Raw genomic sequence first — 23,051 nt, 5'->3', positions numbered from 1 at the left:
CCCACGAATCCCCGAAATTACTAGGAAAAAATCTAATTACAGCTTTTACCCACCATGACACTATAAATAGGCGAACTAAAAACGACAATGGCGTAAAACAATGGCGTCGCGCGTCGTCGCCTGCAATTTGCCGGCCTTGGCCGTCGATGCTTCCGTCCTCGGGTGACTCACGATATGTACCACTAAATGGTCAGATAGACAAAAACTCTTCCATTTATCTAATAGCTTTGACATAATCGGTAGACATTGACAGCGTTATCGACCATTAAGGAATAATTTACTCAAAATCATAAATATTTATGCGAGCACCTGATTGACACCTTGAACCTCTCGACAATCCTCCTTATGATTCTGAGATGCCGTCAATAAGAAAAACGTGGACAAAATCAGGACCCAACGGCTCCGTCTGAATTTCGATCCTCATCTTAGTCATTTTACCATAAAATCCTTAAATTACGTACTTATTATGAGTAGGTACCTGAGAGAAGTAAATTAAGTACCTGCGTAGCCAAGAGTTTATAAATACTCGTAACCTTATAAGTTAATTGAAGGAATAAATTATAAACTAGACATTAGTACTTACTTAAAGTTCAGTAAACGCGTTCGGCTCTGTTTCCAACTTCTTTAAATTTCAATCAAGTCTCAAGCTTCATTAAATTTGTGACCTAGTTAGCCGCCGTGACATCATAATTGCTAAAGTTTTATCGATACCTACGTAGATAGGTAGATGTTAAATTAAACAAGATACTTGCTATTGTTGCCAAAACACTAATATGTACTATTTATTCAACGCCTAATTAGGTACCCTACCAAGTGAAATTAATGTTTAATCATGAGCAGCCTATGGACCAATCAGATAAGTGTTTACAGACAGCAATTTCTTCTCCAGACTCCGATATTTGCTGTATTTTCTGACTAGTTTCCGGACCATACTCCTTCAGTCGAGGTAATTGATTTACTTGCTCTGTTGTGGGTAATATCATTTCGTTTCTTCATACAAAATCTTTAAAACTTACTTACCTGTTGAAATAGTACAAATAACTTATGTGTTGTGTCTACGTAGAAAATGGATTATTTTATGCTACCCAAATGTACGTATTTGGAATAAGTAAAATTTCAATAATAGTAATTTGTAATGGAACGTATATTAACAACCCTGATGGATAAACCGCAGACCGCAATAATGTCACGTGCGTTGGTATCGTATCAGTTTCCACTTCAGCGGTCTGCGAGCCTAACTTGATGATTTATGGCAACTATGATTTATGATACGTTTTAATAATAATTAAATTGGCATAACAAAAAATATTTTAATACAACACTAAAGTAGGTATACTAGAGCCAGTAGTATAATTCACGTTTTGAGCAATAAAATTCCTTTACTGTTTTAAGATAAAGACTATTATTCAGCATTGACACTTTATTGATAGCGTCTCTTTAAAAACATGTCTTGTACCTATTATTAATTTAAATTTGATTTTAAAAATGTATAACTATTCAACAGCAATCTGTAATTTATATGTATATATAGGGCGTCCCAAGACTACGGGACATCAAAGGAAAGTTCCTTAAATATCGTAGATAGGATATTTTGCTGAAAGAAGACTTTATGTTATATTTAAAAGTCATTAATTCTGCATTTAAAGGTTTTCTAAGAATTACTTGCTTCGCCTGGGAATCGAACCGACTTAAATGTGGAAAAAAAAATTATGCCTATTTTTATGATGACAATCGAAAGAATGGACAAAAAATGATAATTCTTCTTAAGTAACGTAAGTATTTTAAAAGAAAGGAACAACGTAAAATGTTTGAGTCAAATTTCAAGAAAATTATTAAGTCGGTTCGATTCCCAGACGAAGCAAGTAATTCTTAGAATATCTTTAAATGCAGAATTACTGACTTTTAAAAATAACGTAAAGTCTTCTTTCAGCAAAATATCTTATCTACGATATTTAAGGTACTTTCCCTTGATGTTCCATAGTCTTGGGACGCCCTGTATATACACTACTTACATACCAGCACTCAAAATGTTAAAGCCTATTTGTGGTAATAATTAAATGTAACATTACGTACACACGTACATAATTGAATATATTAAAGGAGTAAACATCATAATGTATTTTCTCACTTATAAGCCCGCTGAATAACCTTAGCTACGATTGGCGACTTATAAGGTAATCTTAATAGGTTGACTCGGTTCACTCGATTCCAGCGACAGATGAATCACGTGCAGCGAGCGCATGCGCCGACCTTCGCCCGATCTAGTGCCGAAGATATTATATATGTAACTATATTAATGTAGGTAATTTTATTATTTGTACCAAACATGCATTAAAGGTCAAGAGACATTCGAACGCTTTTGGCTGCTATTTAGGACCCTTTATCCCTGTACATTATTCATAACTCATACTATTTTACCTTGTGTATATGTAGTTGGCCTATAAAAAATACCTCAATCTGATCAATGTAATTTTGTCTATGCTGCGAATAAATCTGTCTATATTTTCACATTTCAATACAACCACACATTTGTGTTATAAGTAAAAAACTTAAGTAAGTCACCTGTTGTATGTAGTTGTGACGTGTTCGAATAGACAATATATGTTTAAAAGACACACAAAACAAATGTCTATTCGATCACGTCACAACTACATACAATAGGTGGCTTACTTAAGTTTTTTACCTATACAACAGTGCGTGCTGGCGTGCAGTCTGTTCCGACCCTAAAACAAACATAAATCCCAAATGGAGTAAGCTATTGTTGGGGTCACTTACACTTACCACCTCGGTACACGGTCACCGGAACTCTTGGAATAATCTCGACACTCCATCTGCATTGTTTCCGACTAGTTTTGTTAAGAAAGTTTCCTTTCTCGCTCATTTGATCCCGATTTTTAAGGAATTTTGATTTCATTATTGTTTATAACCGTATTTATGATAATATATTATCTTATCAACGCGTGGGCTATGATATCTTTATTTATTTGGTAAAATGTTTGCCTGGAAAAACAAGTAATCATTTCTTTCGTCAGAAAAGTGCCTTGGGTCACTGATATTGATTTTTTTTTACATAATATTTTTTACAGTATGACTGATTGCCTTGTAATAATAAACATTGCAACGTTATTACTAACTACTCCCACACGTACGTCTCCGCATGAATAATCAAAAGTAACCGACAAATAATTAAGTGCATAAGAAATCAAAGTATCTTCCCACAATTTTGCAATTAAGTGTTTATTTTTATTGTTCGCAACACGCAAAGTCTGGCTCCTCCCACAGGCGGTGGTAGAAACGTTACAAGTGACCACTGAATTTATTTTATTTACACTTACCAACTCATTTTAGATACATCCTTTATTTATCATTTATTTTGGTTCATCCTTTTTCAGTCTGTCGTAAATTAAAATTTAGGTTTCACGTTAAGTTTCACAAGTGATCTTTCGCCTTAAATTATAAATTTTTAGACCCCTCTTAATGTTCATATGGCGTTTACATCCGGAGATGAGAAAGTTTTACAAGAAAAATATTGCTAAGTATCACATATATTGAGACATACGCCTACACAACAGAGTTTCGTATTACGTACTGCTGGTGATTTTGAATAGTTTCCATAAGGTTTAATTTAGCTTTATCCGTGTAACAGTGGTTTATTGTACCGTAAACCGTAAGCGATGTTTAGGGTACGTTTTCGTTAGTGCTCTCGTCAGGCACTCAGCTGACGCGACTGTCGTCTGTTATTCCCGTCTCAAGAAGTTCTCCCTCAAAAAATACCGCGGCCCTTGCGAAAGCAACGGAACAGTTTACTTTGATTTAAAGTCTAGATATATTAGGACTCATAGATTAAGTACCTACCATTAATTAAATTAGAGAACGACATATTTAAATGTTATTAAAAACCAGATAGTTAAAAATGCATACATTCATAGTAAGTAGTTTTCCATAAAATTATCTACTCGATGATAATTAATACGTAGAAAATAGCTGATATGTAAATGTATACTTGATAAAGAAGAGTCGAAAATATCCTAAGTATATCAAATCACAAACAAGCCGACATCTAGAAGGTGTGAACAATACGATTTTTTTCCCACGCCAACACTTCAAACTGATTTAAAATAAATAGAAACTACTCTAAACGAAATCCATTTCCGTTTAAACTTAACTGCTGCGTGCCAAGTTCCATATTGCAATGGATTTCGTTTCCAGCGTATTGCTTTTTACTTCCTTTTATTTTCACACATCAACAGTCGTTGAGTAAGAAAATTCGACGCGCAGTTATTGTACGAGCTTCATTCCTTTCTTTTAAATGTATAACTATAACATGTGAAATGCATTTGAAAAGGTCACTGACATAAACTATAACATTTGTGGTTATGTTGTTTCAAATGTGTGAATAATTGTATGTGCGTCGGTAACATTCTTGCAATTTTTTGCGGAAATTTAGATCATACTGTAGCAAGCATTCAAATGGAATTTGTTTCATTTAAAAACGGTGACAAACAAGGCTAATACCTACTACATTAAAAATACCTGCATCTTAGAAGACACCTCTGTAATTATATTTACGAATCCATCAAAATAGGTATTTCTTGTTTATTAATTTTAACCTCTTTTCCTAGATTTCGTGGTGGATTTCTTGAGCGTTCCTTTATATGAGGTTTGAGATTGAGGTTTCATTCGATTTTTCTTTCTAAGATGTCTAATGATTTCCAAACGTATCGAAATTTAAGTTGGCATTGGCACTAATGTAGAAATTTGTTTGTGTACCACACAACGTTTATCGATGAGGTTGTAATGTTGAGTCGGTAAGATGTCGTAAGTTGTATCACACTAATCTGTCAAAAGTGTCAACAGTAACAGTTCTTGGTACTTAACCCGGTTAAACTATTATGCGATAAATTTATTCATTGATTTTATAAGTAATTAGTTCAAACCCAAACATTTACTGTTAATGGGCAGAAATGTAGAAGTACTTTTTGATTTCCTTGCACTTGAAAGGGAAAGTCTTTAAATATTGTTTTTAAGTTGTATGGTTTTAAATCAATCCATTTAGAAGTCAAGTGATATACATGGGCAAATAAGAAGTCTACAATTTGTTTTTAAATTGTAAAATTATGAAGTGCCAAATTTACTAAATATTTTTTCATAAATATAAAATTCAGGGTTGGCAATTGCATGCGGAACATAATTTCTCCCAAATGTCTACCTCTAGCAGCAAGAATTTTTTTCTCAAATGTTCGTTTTGTTTAAAACTATTATTGGCTCGATTAATTTCGAGAATCAGTGACAGTGATTGGCACCCAAATTCCCCAAATTTTGTAGCTTTTTCTGTGGGGACTTAATAAAATTACAATTTAAAAACGAAGTGTATCACTCTTATTTTCCCACCCCGCATCGTTGATATGTAGGCATAGTTTTATAAATAGTATAATAAGTACGAGTAAAATGTAAAGGAATAAAAATATCGATATATTAGATATATTTTTAATAATACCGAAAGACATAAATTTCAAACTAGTTGTATATTGTAATATGAGCAGTAAGATTATAATAACCATTGTTATATTATTCAGGAACCACTGTCAACAGTGCCAACGCCTTCGGACAGCCCTATTACAAAAAAGGCTATAAATTCGGTGTAACAATGTAAAAACCCCTTTATTCTGTAATGAAGCTGTAGCTACATAAACTGGAAATTGTCTAAGATAGAATCCGGACTTGGCAGCGTTTTCTTCCGGGGACGTTGTTTATCGACCACTGAGACGGCGACTTGTTCCGCTTACAAATGAAATGAATAACATTATTTACTATAATTAAATTTTATGTTACATACAATACTCATATACATCTGCAAAAAGTGTTATAGATGGACCCTTTTTTGTAAGGGCCTCCGCTGTACATTTAATAAAAAGTCAGATGACAATCAGAACTTACTAATTTCCCACATATTAATCTTGTTTTGATAGGTACTACTATTGTTAAGCTTAGTATGTGAGTGTTAGTCATCATTTGACAAAATGTTCAATTAGTGTACCAAATTTAGTTAATTTTTTATGGGTGACGTAATTTTTATATGCGGCGACAGCGGCGACACCGGTGCCATTATTTCGGTCTCTGTCATAACCTTTAGTGTTTGCTAAGTCTAGTATAAAAAACCGGCTAAGAGCATGTCGGACCATGCTCAGAGTAGGGTTCCGTAGTTACTTTTCCGTCACAATAAGCTAAAATGGAGCTTAAAGTATAGTAGATTGTTGACCAAGGGATGAACTGTGGATGTACGTTTTTTTACTATGAAGGGTAAACTTTTTGTAATAACTCAAAAACAGCTAAACAAATCATGTCCGCTATAGTTTTCATATAATTTCTTTCTTAAGCTCTACATCCACGATTTTTTTCATATTTTTTGGACCTATGGTTCAAAAGTTAGAGGGGGGGGGGCACATTTTTTTTTCTTTCGGAGCGATTATCTCCGAACATATTCATTTTATAAAAAAATGTTTGTTGAAGACCCCTATTAGTTTTGAAAGACCTTTCCAACGATATCCCACACTGTCATGCTGAAGCAAAAAAAAAATTCATCACCACTTTACGTAAAGGGGAGGTACCCTAATAAAAAGTATTTTATTTTATTTTATTAAACGACTTTGTCGGCTTTATTGATGTATATATCCATGCCAAATTTCAGCTTTCTAGCACTAACGACCACTGAGCAATGCCTCGGACAGACAGACAGACAGACGGACATGGCGAAACTATAGTTGACTACGGAACCCTAAAAAAGGACATAGGCGTCTAAACTATCCTGTGTCCTCCCAACTTTTGTGCTAACTAAATCAACAGTTGAAGCTTGAAACGAACGATAGAGAACGTGAGCAAATTAAATTTTCTCTTTGCTTTTTTTATGATTTTATTTTGTGTTTATATGTATGCGCTTTTCAACAGGATTCAATACATATATATATATATAGAAGGGACATATACAATTCTGGTGCTACACCACAATACAAGATAATTAGTGGGTAGTTCTATCAACCAGACCAAGTTCTCACGATTTAGCTTAAGATACGCTTATAATGCTTGTAACTGTTCAGAATAATTAAAAGGTCAGGCGCAACTAGATTTACTGGATTAAGTTCTAGAAATACGGTAAGTAAATCGGCTAACTTGTAGCAATGTCTTAGCAGGATTTATTACCTATTTTGTATTCATTTACTATTCGATCGCTATTCGTGATTACCCATCTCAAAAATGATTTTACTTTCAAAAGCTATTTATGTAAGTTCTTAAATTTTGCTTGTTTATTTCAGTAATATCATTGTAAAATAATACTCTAGTAAGTATAGTAACATTATATATTAATCAAGGCAGCAGGTAGCTAACTGCCGTATTCGAACAATGCTTAATAAGATGTCACAGTTATACGATACCGATCTGTCAGTACTGCTGTGATATCTTATAAGCATTGATCGAATACGGCCATAAGTAGCCTCATGTAGATAGCTAAACACTAAAAGAATCTCTAAGTTATTCGGTTGGCAGCTATTCTCAACGAACATTATCTAATCTAACCTAAGCTAATAGAACATTTTAGCTGCACGAAAAATACACAAAATATAAGCACTTACCTAATTTATGTATCGAAAAGCTACTTATATCGTTATCTTAGCATATTATATTATTACATAAAATTTACAGCACATTGTTTAGTCTACGTTAGTTGTGGCGTGCCGCCAACTGTAGACCAAGGGTGGAACTCTCTTGTCAGCTCTCGACCCCTTAGTTTGGGGGTGCGGGAATTTAATAAAAACTGCCTCGTGGAATGTATAGGGCTGCTTGCTATTAACATCGTGAAAATAGGATTTATGGTAAACCTATGGAAAGAAGAAAGTATTTTGTCCACATCTTACTAATTTATTATAATTATTTTAAACGAATGGTGCTGGAATGGTGCTGTGAGAAGCTAAAAATATAAAGCTAAAATAAGTACGTAAACAGTGAATAATAATATAAATCTTACTTAAAGATCAATTATTATTTTTATGTTTAAAACGTTTCACCTTGAAAAATTCCGGCGTGAGAATTTGTTAGCATTTTATTTCCTAATCTTTTTCTGCGTAGGAGGCACCATCAATATAATTTCAACCAGACTTGAACCAACAAATTGAATCCAAATCGATTATTACAATCTAAATTGAAACCGCACCAAAGGTTGTCAATTGTCATTCTGTATGGGAAGTGTCACCGGACGCAGCGCCAGTGTGTCCAGGGATTAGCAACCGTTGGTTTAGCCATTATCCACCCAGTTTGGAAAACTGAAACCGCTATTTTATATCCACATTAGCATAAACGTTACTTGTGCCCTTCGTAAGTGTACTTGTATTTCTGTCATTGTGCATTTCCCATATTTAGTAAGGCCCCTTTAGTCATTACGCAGGTGAATGTTGAGAGCGGCTACATTTTTTTTTTTAACAGAAAAGGATTTGCGATATAGTAATGATGTTTGGAAATGTAACTTGAGTTGCAGTGAACAACAATTAATCATTACTTTTTTCTTAAAAAAATCCGTAGATATATGGCTATATGTATATAAAGTACCTATACCGTATAACTATGCTACCTTAACTTTATGGAAAACAAAAGATTAAGATACTGTATGCGTAATGTACGAAATATCATTTGATATTTACCACTAGCTTTTCGGTGAAGGAAAACATCGTGAGGAAACCTGCATACATCTGCGAAGAAATTCAAAGGTGTATGTGAAGTACCCAATCCGCATTGGGCTAGCGTGGGGACTATAGCCCGAGCCCTCTCGCACATGAGAGGAGGCCTGTGCCCAGCAGTGGGACGTATATAGGCTGAATTATTATTATTATTATTTCCTTTATTTCTCTTAATTCTTAGACTGAGGTTTTTTACAATATGGATATAAAAGTAAAATATAAAAATATATTAAAAAAAAATACAAAACACATATAAACACATTGTAAAAAACCTAACCTAGGGTGCCGCCAGCAGCGGGGCAAGGCCCAAGCTGCCGGTGGTCAGGGCCGCAGGGAGAGGAACCGCCGGACTATCCGCGCCGTACTCAAGATCACCGCCTTCTGCATCTGACCCTTGATCCAACCACCTAGCGAGAGTCTCTCAAGGTGTTGTTCGAGACTCTTCGCTATGAGACCGTTCGCTGAAACAATTATTATTATTATTTGTATGTCTCTTACAAATTCTCGGGACCATGGGGTCCCGGGCATTTTGAAGGCGTGCGTGGGGCCGAAGCCAACACGTAGAGGCCCCTTGTAATAAGACAATTTACTCTAAAAGTAATGTGACACCAACCGACGATTATCCCTGTTCACACTATAGCAGTGCACCCAAGGACAACCCCCGGTTAGTGTAGGACTATTGTAAGAAAAAGGTACAAAAAGAAACCGGGCTATTGGGTTGAGTTGCTAGTGGACTGGTAACCGAGGCTATGGAGGTGACTATGGCACCTGCCCTGATCATATGTTAAAAAAACACGAAAAAATGGACAGGTGGTGACTCGCCAACTCACAATATGGGTCCCCGAAAACGGCCGCTCGCACAGAGCGACAAGGGGACAACATTGCGTGAGCGGCTCAGGGTGTGGAGAGGTGTGCGCCGCTTTCTACCCAGTGGCTGTCAGCAGCCACTGTGCCAACTCGCGTCTTATGCATATTTCACTTCCACCCTGCGAGCATATAGCTCTGACACCCCACTCTGGACGGCCGGTAAAGGCAAGCCAGAGGTGAGAGTCCTGCGATTATTATTATTATTATTATTATTATTATTGCGGGTTCTTTAAATATCTCAGTACACAGAGTACTGGCGTAATGAAGTACACGGGCCAAGGCCAAGTGCATTTCATATAAAAAAAAAAAGTAGTTTCTGGTCTAGGTCTGTGTGGCTATATCATTCTGTAAAAATTTTCGGGTGATTCGGCAAGTATTCAGAATTACAGCTTTCTGCATAACAATGTAAGACGATGGAGGTAATGACAGGGATTTTAAGGAGGTGTGTAATTGAGGCGGGATGACACCTGTGGTAGACAAAACAATGGGTACTATGGTAACGTTGTTTAGCTTCCATATCCGGGTTATTTCTTCCTTTAAGTCGGTGTATTTGGATAATTTTTCAGCTATTGTACTTTGGATGTTATGGGTGTTAGGGATGGCTATGTCTATCAAAAGGGCTGTTTTCTTGTTTTGTCTACCACAGTTATATCTGGTCTATTATAATGTGTGGTTCGGTCTGTTAGTATAGCTCTATCGAAGTACATTTTATAAGTATTATTTTCCAGGACATTAACAGGTGTGTATTTGTAGTAAGCAGTGGCTGGAGGATGGATCAGGTGGTATTTAAGTGCAAGTTTTTGGTGAACTATATTTGCTACCTGGTCGTGCCTGTGCTTATAATCAGTTTGTACTATTGCTCTGCATGCTCCGGTTATATGCTGAATGGTTTCTGCTGAACTGCTGCACTTCCTGCATAAATCTTCGGCTCTGTTTTTAATTATGTACTTTTGGTAATTTCGAGTCTCAATAACTTGATCCTGGATAGCCATGATGAAGCCCTCCGTCTCTGGGAAAAGTTCGCCACGATTCAGCCATGCGTTCGACGCCACTTTGTCGACATTTGGTTGGCTTAAATCGTGACGGTGTCTTCCGTGTAGGGACTTTGCGCTCCATTCAGCTATTTTGGTTCTATGGTCTGTTAGAAATTCAGTTTTTTGGGTAGTTCTGTCTTTCAGTTTCAAGGGCGTAAATTGGCGGTCGTTCTGTTCTATGGCTTTATGGATGGTAGAGGAAACTGACTTTTGGTGAAAATACTTTCTCAGTGTCAATATTTGTTTGTTATGGAGGTTTGTTATATCTATAAGCCCTCTGCCGCCTTCCTTCCTTGGCAGAGTCAGTCTTTGAAGGCATGATCTAGGGTGGTGTTTTCTGAACTTAGTCATCGTGGTATGTATTACACGCTGCAGAGATTTGAGGTCCGATTTATTCCATCTGATAATGCCAAAAGAATATGTTAAAATAGGTATCGCGTATGTATTGATTGCTTTAATTGTATTTCTTGAGTTTAGCTGAGTTTTGAGTATTGAATTGAGTCTGTGCTTGAACTGTGTCTTTAATTTGTCCTTCGTTTCTTTATAATGAATGCGTTGTGATTGCAGATATCCTAAATATTTGTATCCTGTAAGTTCATCTAATGGGTCTATTGCTTCTCCAGTATCTAAGGTGTAACTGTGTCTGTAGCTTCTTCCTGCTTTCATTGAATTAATTTTACATTTATCTATCCCGAAATTCATTTTGATGTCCTGTGAGAATATTTCTGTCAGGTTAGCCAGTCGGTCCAGGTCAACTTCGTCAGAGGCATACAGCTTAATGTCATCCATGTACAGAAGGTGGTTTAGTTGTACGTCGGTTTGGTTGGTATGTCTGTCATTTGTGTCAGGTTGATATTTGAGTGAGTATCCTATGTTAGTGCTATTAAGTATATTGGATTATTATTATGCGTAATGTAAGTTTCTTTACCTACATAGTTTAATGACATCCCATGTAACATATATCTCTATGCCATTTCGCTTACTAATTACAATTAACAACTTACAGTCTGGAAAATACTATGCAAAACTTTTATTTAAACTACATAGTCTTTAATTATGACTACATAAAGATCATAAATATAAACCTTATATCATAATGTTTGTAAAGCATTGTCCCTATTAATGTAGTTTCGTCACGTGTCACGATAATGTGTGTAACATGTCATTATCATAATTAGATTATAAAGGTTGACCATGACAGCCCTGTCGAAGCAGAGCTGAGATGTTTTTTTTATAAATCATAGAGGTGTTCATATAAAAGCGGAATCTTTTTGTGTGTACTTTTAAAAATATAAAAATCGGCCAAGATCATGTCTGGCCATGATCAGTCTAGGGTTCCGTAGTTACTATTTTGTCAGAATAGGCTAAACTTTAGGGCTATTAATAAGTATCATGTACATTACAAGCATAAGGACCTCACCTTCGCAGCGCTTTCTACATCTTTTAAAACGAAGACTCTTTGCAATAACTCAAAAAGGCTGGACCTATCATGTTCGCTATAGTTTTCATTGAAATTATTTATTAAGGTTTTGTTTTACGATTTTTCTTCCATATTTTTTGACCCATAGTTTAAAAGTTAGAGGAGGTGCGGGGGCACATATTGTTTTTATTTCGGAGGGATTATTTCCATATATATTCACTTTATAAAGAAATGGTTGTTGGAGACCCTTATTGGTTGAAAGACCTATCTAACGATTTCCCATACCCTTGGGTCAAAGTAAAAATACATATATATTGTACCGTTTCACCATGCGTGAATTATGTATCCATGCCTAATTGCAGCTTTCTAGCACTAACGTTAAGGGAGCAAAGCCGCGGACGGACAGACAGACGGATATGGCGAAACTATAAATGTTCGTAGTTGACTACGGAACCCTAGCGGGATTATTCGTTCAGTATCTACCGTAGAGTGGACTTTTAAAAAGTACTTTGCTGAGATATCGGTTCATTCGGGTTTTCATTTAAAATTTCCCTTCATAGAAAGTTCCAACCTTACTCACAACGGTCACAAATATCTCCCTTACATAGACCAGCATGGCCATGCCAATAGATACATACATTAACAAACTGAACGAATTCTAAAGAAAAGCAGTTTTGTGAATTGGCAATTTGGCAATATCCAACGTAACATGACCAGAATATTTATACTGTTCCTTAGTAGTTAGGGATCTAAAGTCGTTGGACGTGAAGTGAAAACCAGAGTCGTAACGGACATAAAGACAAATTAGCTGCCATTGGGGCTACGGTAAATCGTGCGATTATATTTTAGTAATGAATGGTACTCCCACTCGAGGTGTGATAGTTCATTCACACACGCACGTAGTACTATTATTGAATATGTGACATTTGGAGCCCGTTTTCATTGTTAAACGATACGTCAAAAATAACTAATAAATTGTGTATTAAGTACATAATCATTGTGGGGTTAAGACAGAAAATCCTTTCCCAGATAGGTATATTTTGTTACAATTGTCTCATATTTTTTAAACATAATTTAATAAATATTATAGTATAGGACATTTTTACGAGTACACAAATTGACTAAGTCCCATCACGATCACACAAATAAAAATGCCCTTATCAGGATTTGAACCCGGAACCATCGGCTTCATAGGCAGGGTCACTACTCACTAGGTCAGACAGGTCCTCGAAACACTCGAAACATGTAGTTCCATATTATTAAATGGATTTTATTATATAATTTCTCTTAATACACAGTCTAGTTACACCGGTTTAGTAATGCATGTAATTTACTTGCACTGTAATATTTGCACATAAAATGTAGATTATTGCCACTTTTCGGTGGTTAACACTTTCTAAGTGAAAATTAGCAAGTCCTTGGTCGTAACAAACATGACTAACATATTTGTAGCTCTAGTTGAGTACCTACATATTTACTTGGAAACAAAAAATACAGAGACTAGTAAAACAACCCGACCAATACCAATTACAAAAAAAAATGCAATACATTATATTTTATAGAAGACTGTCTTTCTTGTTCTCTCACATGCCACCTTATCCAATTCATATCATGCGAGCTACAGAAATGTTATTTCGCAAATTAAAAATAATTAAAGAGTAATTCATCCACAAGGATGGTAAAAAATAATGGAAACGAATCATTAGTGGCACGATACGGTATCGCAACATGAAAGTGTTGGGCACCCACTCGTCTTGTCTACGATCTAGTTCAGTCTAATCTGCTGGTCAAACAATATAGGCCATTTTTTGTCTCACCTTTGTTTTGCGAATCTCGTATACGTACTTGCTATTATATGTGTGTTAATTTCATTGTTGGGTTACTTTTTGTGCAGATTACTGTTATAATATTGCTGCTTCAATTTAATTCGTTTTGATCTAGCGTACCGTTTCTTATTTCTATGGTATGACTGAAAATTTTCATCATCGAGAAAACCACAATTCCGTCGTTATATTCCGCCATAAAGTAAAAAAATATATAGCATAACAGTAAAGAAGACATATGATAGTAGGTATAACTGCCAACAAATACTAATAATACATGATATCACGTGAATAAGTAACTCTTATCCATATCAGTTGGCACACTCGCCATAAGTGCGAACCGAATCGGTCAAATACGAATCTGGTCGAAAATATAAGATAAAAATGTTACTGGAAAACACTTCTCCACTTCAATATAAAATAATTGTATCAACTACAAATCAAATCTCGGTTTCATCTCCACTTGCATTGGATTTGCTTTTCAGCATTTTCCATTCTCCCTAGAATATTTGCTATTTAGTTTCCTCTATTGTGAAACCATTTAAATCTTAACCAAAAAAATAACGACGTATCTTTTATTGTTGCGCACTTCACATAGCCGCTAGCGTATTAACTCGATTATAGCACCGACTCATGCCCGAAAACCTTTGTCAAATCCTGAAAACAATAATCATAATTCGTTCAGCTTAGTTAACAATAAATTGGAGACGACCCCAATGATGATGTAAAGACATTAATCTCGTAATGCATTTGTTGCACAACCAGAATTGGCGCTTACTCCGTTGTAATGGACAATGGTCCAGTGTGGCACGACCTTAATTCTTAAAATGGTGCGGTGCCGCAATTTGTAACGAACAACGGACACGCGATTGGCTGAGGAATTTGAAAAAGGAAGTGTTTTATGGCCTACCTACCTACAACATATACATATTTTTACCTAAGCTTGGAAAGGCTTTCATTACCTATATTTCAAAATCTGCGCGCAGAAGTCTTCTTAGGTCTAAGTCTTATAAACTTTGAATTCCCGGCTTACGATTTATATATTAAAAATAGCTCATAGTGAGCCATTACCTAGCGTCCTGTGATATTAAGAAACCTTCACACCACGGCAGAAAGTAAATGTAAAGGACCATAGGAAACTTTGTATGGAGCCTGGACTAAAAACCAAAAGAAATGAAAGTTAGCTCATTAGATAGGCATTTCAATGTACTTCATTTCGTTGTATAGACACCAAGCGGATTTCCATTGCAGAACTGAGATATGTATTTGTATTTCAGTCAAAATATCATCACTCTTATTACCTAGGAAATAGGAAATAGGGTCCAAGTAAGAGTAAATTGATTGCTGCAGGGTGTTCGCGCACTATTTTGACTAAAATGCAAATATCTCAGTTCTGAAATGGAATTCCGCGTGGTAGGCACCAATAAAACGAAATGAAATACATAGAAATACCTAATGACCTAATTTTCAACTCTGTTGTTTTTTGGCCCAATTTTGCCCAAGAACCTTTGTCCTAAAAGTATAAGGGTAGGTATTATTTTGGCATAAATCCAAATCAAACATTGATTTCCGGTATAATTACAGAAACAGGTGGGTAACAGAAGCGGAGTAAAGTAACTACTGCTATTTTATCCGATAAAACTTGAACACTTGTTTGTCAGGATAATTAAACTGACAGCATTCAGTTTACGGACAGTAAAAAGTAGGGATTGATACGTTTTGCTATTAACACTCGTAAAACTAAATACAAAGTTATGTTGGTACAGTCACGACTAAAAATATCGATAGGGAAAAAATGCCAAAAATATATATACACGACCTTAATAAGTAAATATAATTTGTTGAATGAAACATGTATGATAATTTTATGTAACAATAACTTATACATACTAATACTAATTTTTTTAAGGGTACCTCCCCTACACGTAAAGTGGGGGTGAACATTTTTTTTTGCTTCAACCCTACAGTGTGGGATATCGTTGGAAAGGTCTTTCAAAACTAATAGGAGTCTTCAACAAAAATTTCTTGGTAAGTGTATATATTCGGAGATAATCGCTCCGAAAGAAAAAAAAATGTGTCCCCCCCCCTCTAACTTTTGAACCATAGATCCAAAAAATATGAAAAAAATCGTGGAAGTAGAGCTTAAGAAAGACATTAAATGAAAACTATAGCGGACATGATCAGTTCTGCTGTTTTTGAGTTATCGCAAAAAGTTTCCCCTTCATAGTAAAAAGACTTACTTTAATTAGGTACTGTACCCCTAGTGTAACTTTGATCGACATCATATCGTTTAGTCTCATTTTGTATTGGATTTCGAAAGAGCGCGCCAAGCGGGACGTTTTGGAACCTCAAAATCCTATACAAAATGAGACTTAACGCAAACGCGTTCGTCACGTTATGATGTCGATCAAAGTTACACTAGCGGTACTGATTATGCAAATTTGCCTATTTGTTTAACTCGCGTGAAAGGTACCGTTTCATCCCTTGGTTAACAATTGACTATACTTTAAGCTCCAGTTTAGCTTATTGTGACGGAAGAGTAACTACGGAACCCTACACTGAGCGTGACCCGACATGCTCTTGGCCGGTTTTTTTTTTATATATAAGTTCGTCTGTCGAATCATCCTGCTTTTGTATTAATTTTGCACTCAAATGACAGATCGGTTGGATAGTTTGAGGCAATTGGACTGTCATTCATCAAGTAGCCGGGATATAAATATGTAAAAGAAGGATCTATGTAGCTACTGTAAACGATATTATTTTCCATACCATTTCGTAATTTGTCACAGTGACAATCATTATAAAAGTCGTAAGGGGACGTCATACTATTGTCACTATGACATGGTACGAAATGGTACTGAAATTAAATTCCTCGACCGTACTAATAGAAATGTATGTAGAAGTACTACTAAGCTATTTGCACTCGAGTATAACGAGTGCGCCCATGTAAGCTAGAGGTCTGTTATTGTTACGATTACTAATCAAGGTGTATATTTCGTACAGATACAAATATGTCTATTATCAATTGCCTTTCGCTGTAAGGATGTTGATGCATGACTGAGACAGACGTAATCCGTAAACTTTCTTAGCCAGTGCAGTATCTGTAACTTGTATTTCATTTGTAACATGCCAATCTGCTATCACTAGCCTAAACAAATGATGACAGTATGCTACAATTTTACACAGGATAACAAAACTAACATTATATAATATTATGTAAACGCCAGTGGTCGAATAATGTTCACAACACTGGCTATTTCACCAACAAATTTATATGTACAAGCGAAACTATTCTTTAAACCCATGGTTTAAGGATATAGAATCATGGGAAAGTGCGTAAAGTACACCGATTATGGAAATGAGGCTGCTAAAACTGGCCGGGTAGTAGAGTCGTGGATGTTTTCCATACCTATACGCCCTTTTGTCATTTAGCGAAATATTTTCTTCTCATAATTTCGTCATTTTTTTATGATAGAGGAGGCAAACGAGCAGACGGATCACCTGACGGTAAGCGATTACCGCCGCCCATGGACACCTGCAACATCAGACGAGTTGTAAGTGTATTTTGGAGAAAATACAAATATTTCTGCTGAACTCAATAAGGCTTATCAGTAGTATTTAATAAATTTCTTAGAAACAGGATACTTACTTGAAATTGGACTGTACTTACCTCCACATATGTTGATCGAAATCCAATGGCGGATTGATAAACATTTCTCGCTATGCGCGGACAGGGGAGGCAAGAAACTACCCTCTGTTTCTTTACCATTATTGTTAAAGCTAGGGTTGAACACTACACTGACTACGTCGTTTGCTAAGGGTTAGTACCTACCGACCCTACCGTACCAGCGTTGTACCCAAAACAGTTTTCCAGCTGAAAAACGTTTCCAGCGTCAGCCGCGCCGCGACGTGCAACGAGAGGCTACTTGTCAGTCTGGGCCAATGTTGTATCAAAATCCGTTGCTGATGCGTGCCGTTATAGCACCTGCAATATGGTGCTTCGCAGCCTATTATAGCGAACATAAAGGATACTACTATATCCGCGCATGTTTGAAAAAATATTAGTTAACTGCGAGCGCCTGTGCTTTGGTAACACGAGTCATCTTATTATGCGCCATCTTGTTTTACGAGATAAGTGATCTGTAAGCAGCATAGCTGTCCCGTAGAAATATGTGGTGGTTTATATAATTAGTCGCCTTCCGCGACGATGTTTATAGCCATAACGCCTTGCTTATAATAAACTGTATACAACTGTCCAATAGAAGTCGTGCTTAATGTTGTTAGATGTTAAATAACTTTCTTTAAGTAATTGTTAGTGTAATTGTCAGTATTTGAAGCATGTAACTAGTTCGTTGGTAGAAGCATGCAAAAAGATTCATGTGATATGGGTATTTGATTGAATGCCACATTGTCATTTATTTATTAGTGAACGGAAATGGTCTTGAGTGATGTCTTTGGGTGACATAACATTATTGGTTGTTATAAGGTTAAAAGGACAGTGAAATAAAACGTTATGTACCTACTACGCGGTAATTTTATCAATTCGATAATTTTTAGCTTTAAAATTATAAAAAAAAATAACTTGATTTTTTTTTTCAAATACTCCAAAAAGCTGCGAAAACGGAATGAAAATAAATACAAACTTAAGTCACTATATTTATTGCATTAGCCTGATTGTGCGACATTTTGCAGGTCGGGCAAAGAGCTTGTCATGTATGAGATAGACGTTGTTTTACCGAGGGGGATATGCCTCAAAGGTACTCTTGACAGCAGTTGGGGGAGTGTGACATGACAGCTGATTGACATGTCAAAATTTGAAAATTATAACGATTTTCTTACCTGTGTATTTATTTTTATGTGATTTCAGATTTGCATACACTAACAGAATACAGAAAAATAATTTTGGTCAAAGACTCGTATGTAAAAAATATATTTCGAGAAGTACGTACATATTTGATCTAGTTAAATCACATTGGGAAAATATTATCGTCTTTATTCATAAAACTTACAAGCCTCAACTAGTTAATTTATATTTTATTCCTTTCTTAAAAATACATAAGTAAAAATGTCAGATGAAGACAAATAATAGCTAATTGAAGTTTGTAGCACGTTTATGAATAGCTATATATCTATTTACTATGTATTTAGTCTTTTTAGAGTACCTCACCTAAAAAAAATATTGGTAGGTATTGTTCACGTTCATAAATTAAGTAAGTGCTTTTTTAATACTCAAGCAATTTTTTATTTAAATATAATTCAACTTCGACTATTTTAGACTAATTTCCATCGATTGTCAAACCCGTGAAAGGACACGGTCTCCTTGTTCTCAAACTATCAGTAATCAGCCGGTCAAGGGCCGACAGTCGTAAATCGTTTGTCTTTACAACTATTGTCTTCGTGAAGGTGGTTACGGCTTTAATTTCAGAGATGACAGTTTGTAATGAGATGCGTGCGAATGCCTTGACTTTAATTTTTAAAGTATAAACGACTACGTAGGAGCTTAATGAAAAATACCTGTAATAGGTACAAACAGGAGCAATCAAAACGTTATCATGTTTATTTCTCTTAAGATTTTACTTAGAAATGGCTCAGTGATTCACCCACTTATAACGGAAACATAAATAACGTAACGGATGCATAATCTCTACAACTTAATCGCAAGATATCGGAATTACGATTTTATTACTCGAATAAAACCGCACCGTATTGCACTAAATACAAGGCAAACCGGTGATCCGTAACGACCTAAAACTGTATCAAAGTAGTTGTAGGTACCTCCATAAAAAGTTTTCGCCGATAAATATGAAATAGCTTATCCACATTTTGTACTTAATTTCATGTTTCGAGGTCGCAATGGGTCAGTTGACAGGTGTTGTTGGCGATGGAGAACTTATGAAAATGCTATTACAAAAGGCGCAATTGGGATAAACAGTTTTCCACAAAACATTGACAATTAAATTGTCATTTACTCAGAAGAACATGCACATTTATATGGGATACTGTACCTTTGACGGCAATGATTAATCTTTTTTTTTTTTTTCAAATATGACAATTGACACATAGCTTCTGGCTAATTATTCATATAAATTATAAGAACTCGTTTTAATTCACAAAAACCCAAAACAATTTCTTTTGGCTAAAGATCAAGTCAATCTTTTGCAAGTACCTGCTTTTCCAATTCTGGCTGACACTGACAACTTTGTGCTATATGAGTATTAAGATTATGACACTTTATAATTGAGGTATTGTGAGGTGTTGCTACACTAACCAAGTAACCATATATGGATGGTGACGGTATGTTACATCGATAAGAATTCGTATTATGAAATGCAAATCCAATCATCAAAGTAACTTAGGGCTTTATATGTTGTAAGAACGAACTTGTGTATTTATAGGTGCCTACTTAATGTTCCGACTGAAGATGAATAAATTATATATTTCGAGCAATGCACGTATAAGAACTTATAACGTGAGGTGTGCCGACAGAATCATCTCAAGTCTTAACTGTGATGTGACAGTAATCTAACACTTACGTTTTTTTAGCTTTTGACTAACACTGTCACCGAACCGTAACCTAAGACTGAACAATTATTCTTGATGAACTTGCTGACAACTTTTCACACTTATCAAAGCAGTATCATTTCTTTTCTCTGCGAAATTAGATACAAACTCCTAGAGTACCTGAATCAATTCTCGAAATGTTAGTAGTAAGTGTAAAGCTATTTATATAAATATTCTACTGCATTGCAATTAAGTGATTGAAAAGAAAACTCATTAAAAACCAGAGTATTTCAATTCTATTCAATCGGCCGTACACCTGCGGCAGCTCTGAATACATCTCTCGCAGCTGCATCTTCATTTCTAATAATATGGATTTAAATACGTATTGAACAGAGTTTTTTAAAAGGTTAATTACGAAGACGATTAGGAAGACGATTTATTACTGTAATACTCATGTACTGAGCAAAAATATTTACTAGGCGAGTTATTTAAATCACAGAGTATAAAGAAAAATTCATTTCATAGATGATTTATAGGGAAATAATTATTTTATTTCTCCGAGGTAGGTATTTGTTTGTTCCTATTTTTTTTAACTTAGATGATAATTTTCACCTTCCTAACATAACCATGCACAAAGTTACTAAGAGTCTAAGTATAACTTTTTGTCAACAGAGCATGCCGCTGCCCGCGCCCCCGCCCGCCTAAGGCATGAGCGGCCGCGGAGCGGGCGGGCAACGCTGCCAGCTGATTCTGCAGCGTTGCCTCGCGATCCAGCTCACCAAGCCCGGCAACGCGCCTGAGGACTTCTGGATGTATGACTCCGGGTATCTGCTCTTCCAGGTGTGTAGTATTTATCAGTACCGCTTTGTAGTTCCGGGTTAGTTCTAGTACTACTTAATCCCACCTGTCTTAAGGCATAGGCGACCGCGGTGCGGGCGGACAGTGACACCATCGTCAGCTGATTCTGCAGCATTGCTTCGCGATTTACATCTGTATTATGCCCTTCCAGGCTGGTAACTCTTCCTTGTTAGTCCCCGCCTGCCGAAGGCAAAACGGCCGCGAAGCAAATGAACAACGCTGCCAGAAATTGTATTTGAACGTTAAGAATCTGATATCGATATGTTTTATTTGCTTCGTATCTTCAATATATCATTTTCGCATGTAAAAATTATAGGCTTCTGACCTGAAATAAACGTTTAATTGTCAATGTATCATTACGAACGAATTGCAAGATGCACGGGTGAGTGATATGAAAATGAGACTAAGTCGCCATCAATTTGTGATTTCTTATTTAGGATGGCAGCAGAAGGCCTGCGCTGTATTGCGATACTTCAGTTCGTAGCTTTATTATATTAAGTTTATTTAGTGCTGCCGGCGCTATTTATTAGTTAGAATTGAAAATATAAAACTTTCTGTGCTCATAAACATAAAATATATTTATCGGCGAATTTTCGCTTTAGTAGGTAGCGTAAAATGTCATAAAAATGGTAGATTTCAAGTCTTATGTTGTAGGTAATGAGAACAGAAGGAAACGCACTATATTCTACAAACCTAATTGCTTGTGCCTTTACACGGCTTTTACCATCCACGGAAACAAATGAAAGTATGCGCAGTAATTAAATGTCAATTCACTGATCATGACCTTCTAGAGAGGTACCTATTTACTATAAAAGGAAACTGGTTTGCTAAGTATCCTAATTTCTTATCATGCTGCAGACCTACCTATACTTAATTACTTACGGTTAATGGTCATCTTTTTTTTTACGGCGCTTGCCACCGACGGCCGTATGCTTATACGGCCCGCCTGATGGTAAGCAGTCTCCGTAGCGTATGTACGCCTATAACTTCAGAGGAGTTACATACGCGTTGCCGACTCTAACACTCCGTACCCTCCTTGAGCTCTGGCAACCTTACTCACCGGCAGGAACACAACACTATGAGTAGGGTCTAGTGTTATTTGGCTGCGGTTTTCTGTAAGGTGGAGGTACTTCCCCAGTGGGGCTCTGCTTTAGATCTGGAATGACATCCGCTGTGCTGTGCCCTACCACACTAAGCGAGATTTATGTATTTTTTTTAGGTTTCTTTCATTCCATCGACTTCCCGAACCTGATGAAAAACAGTCCCAGATCTTTGTTTGCAAAATTGTGCTGCCTCTAGCTCTCGCGCATAAACAAATAGAAACCAAAAATAGTAAAACGTGATGTTTTGGAACGTACCTACAGATAGTACCATTATCATCGTAAGGTACCCAAATCAATAGAGCCGACAGATCCATATCAGAATGCCCAACAAAAAAGTTCGTGCAGGAACTGACCCTCACATTCAGCCGCGAAACGGCCGAGTCGCGAAAAGCAAGTGGAAAGTAACACATTGGATCTTACATACAGCAGCAGTCGCAAACACGTATCGTAAACTAGTGCCGTGTGTGGTGGACGTGTTTATTTACTGAACAGCTGACGCGCTCCGTGTGGTCGGGACAGGGCTGGTGCTTCGTCTGATTGATATCTGCATTTAGCTGTTATTGGATTTTATTTCACTTTTATTTTCAAGTAATACTTTGTCAGCGCCTTATGCTTGTATGTACATCATGATACAAATAGCCCCCGTTTAGCATATTATGAGAGAATGGTAACTATGGAACCGTACATTGAGTATGGCGTATGGAGTGTCGAAGCTGAGC

General features: G+C 36.2%; 1 protein-coding gene across 1 annotated transcript in view; it reads left to right on the top strand.

The window, feature by feature from the left end:
• Nucleotides 1-23,051, top strand: part of LOC133519804 (putative uncharacterized protein DDB_G0282133) — a 198,217-nt gene that overhangs the window by 25,693 nt on the left and 149,473 nt on the right. Inside the window, exon 2 of the mRNA XM_061853915.1 lies at nt 21,044-21,211. Within this exon, the coding sequence (XP_061709899.1) occupies nt 21,080-21,211 (132 nt within the window). The 5' untranslated portion in view covers nt 21,044-21,079. The remainder of the gene's footprint in view (nt 1-21,043; nt 21,212-23,051) is intronic.

This window comes from Cydia pomonella, chromosome 7 (genome assembly GCF_033807575.1).
Source record: "Cydia pomonella isolate Wapato2018A chromosome 7, ilCydPomo1, whole genome shotgun sequence".
In the NCBI taxonomy this organism is placed as follows: domain Eukaryota; kingdom Metazoa; phylum Arthropoda; class Insecta; order Lepidoptera; family Tortricidae; genus Cydia; species Cydia pomonella.
The sequence above is the reverse complement of the archived record's forward strand: the minus strand, read 5'-3'. Positions and strand labels throughout refer to the sequence as shown.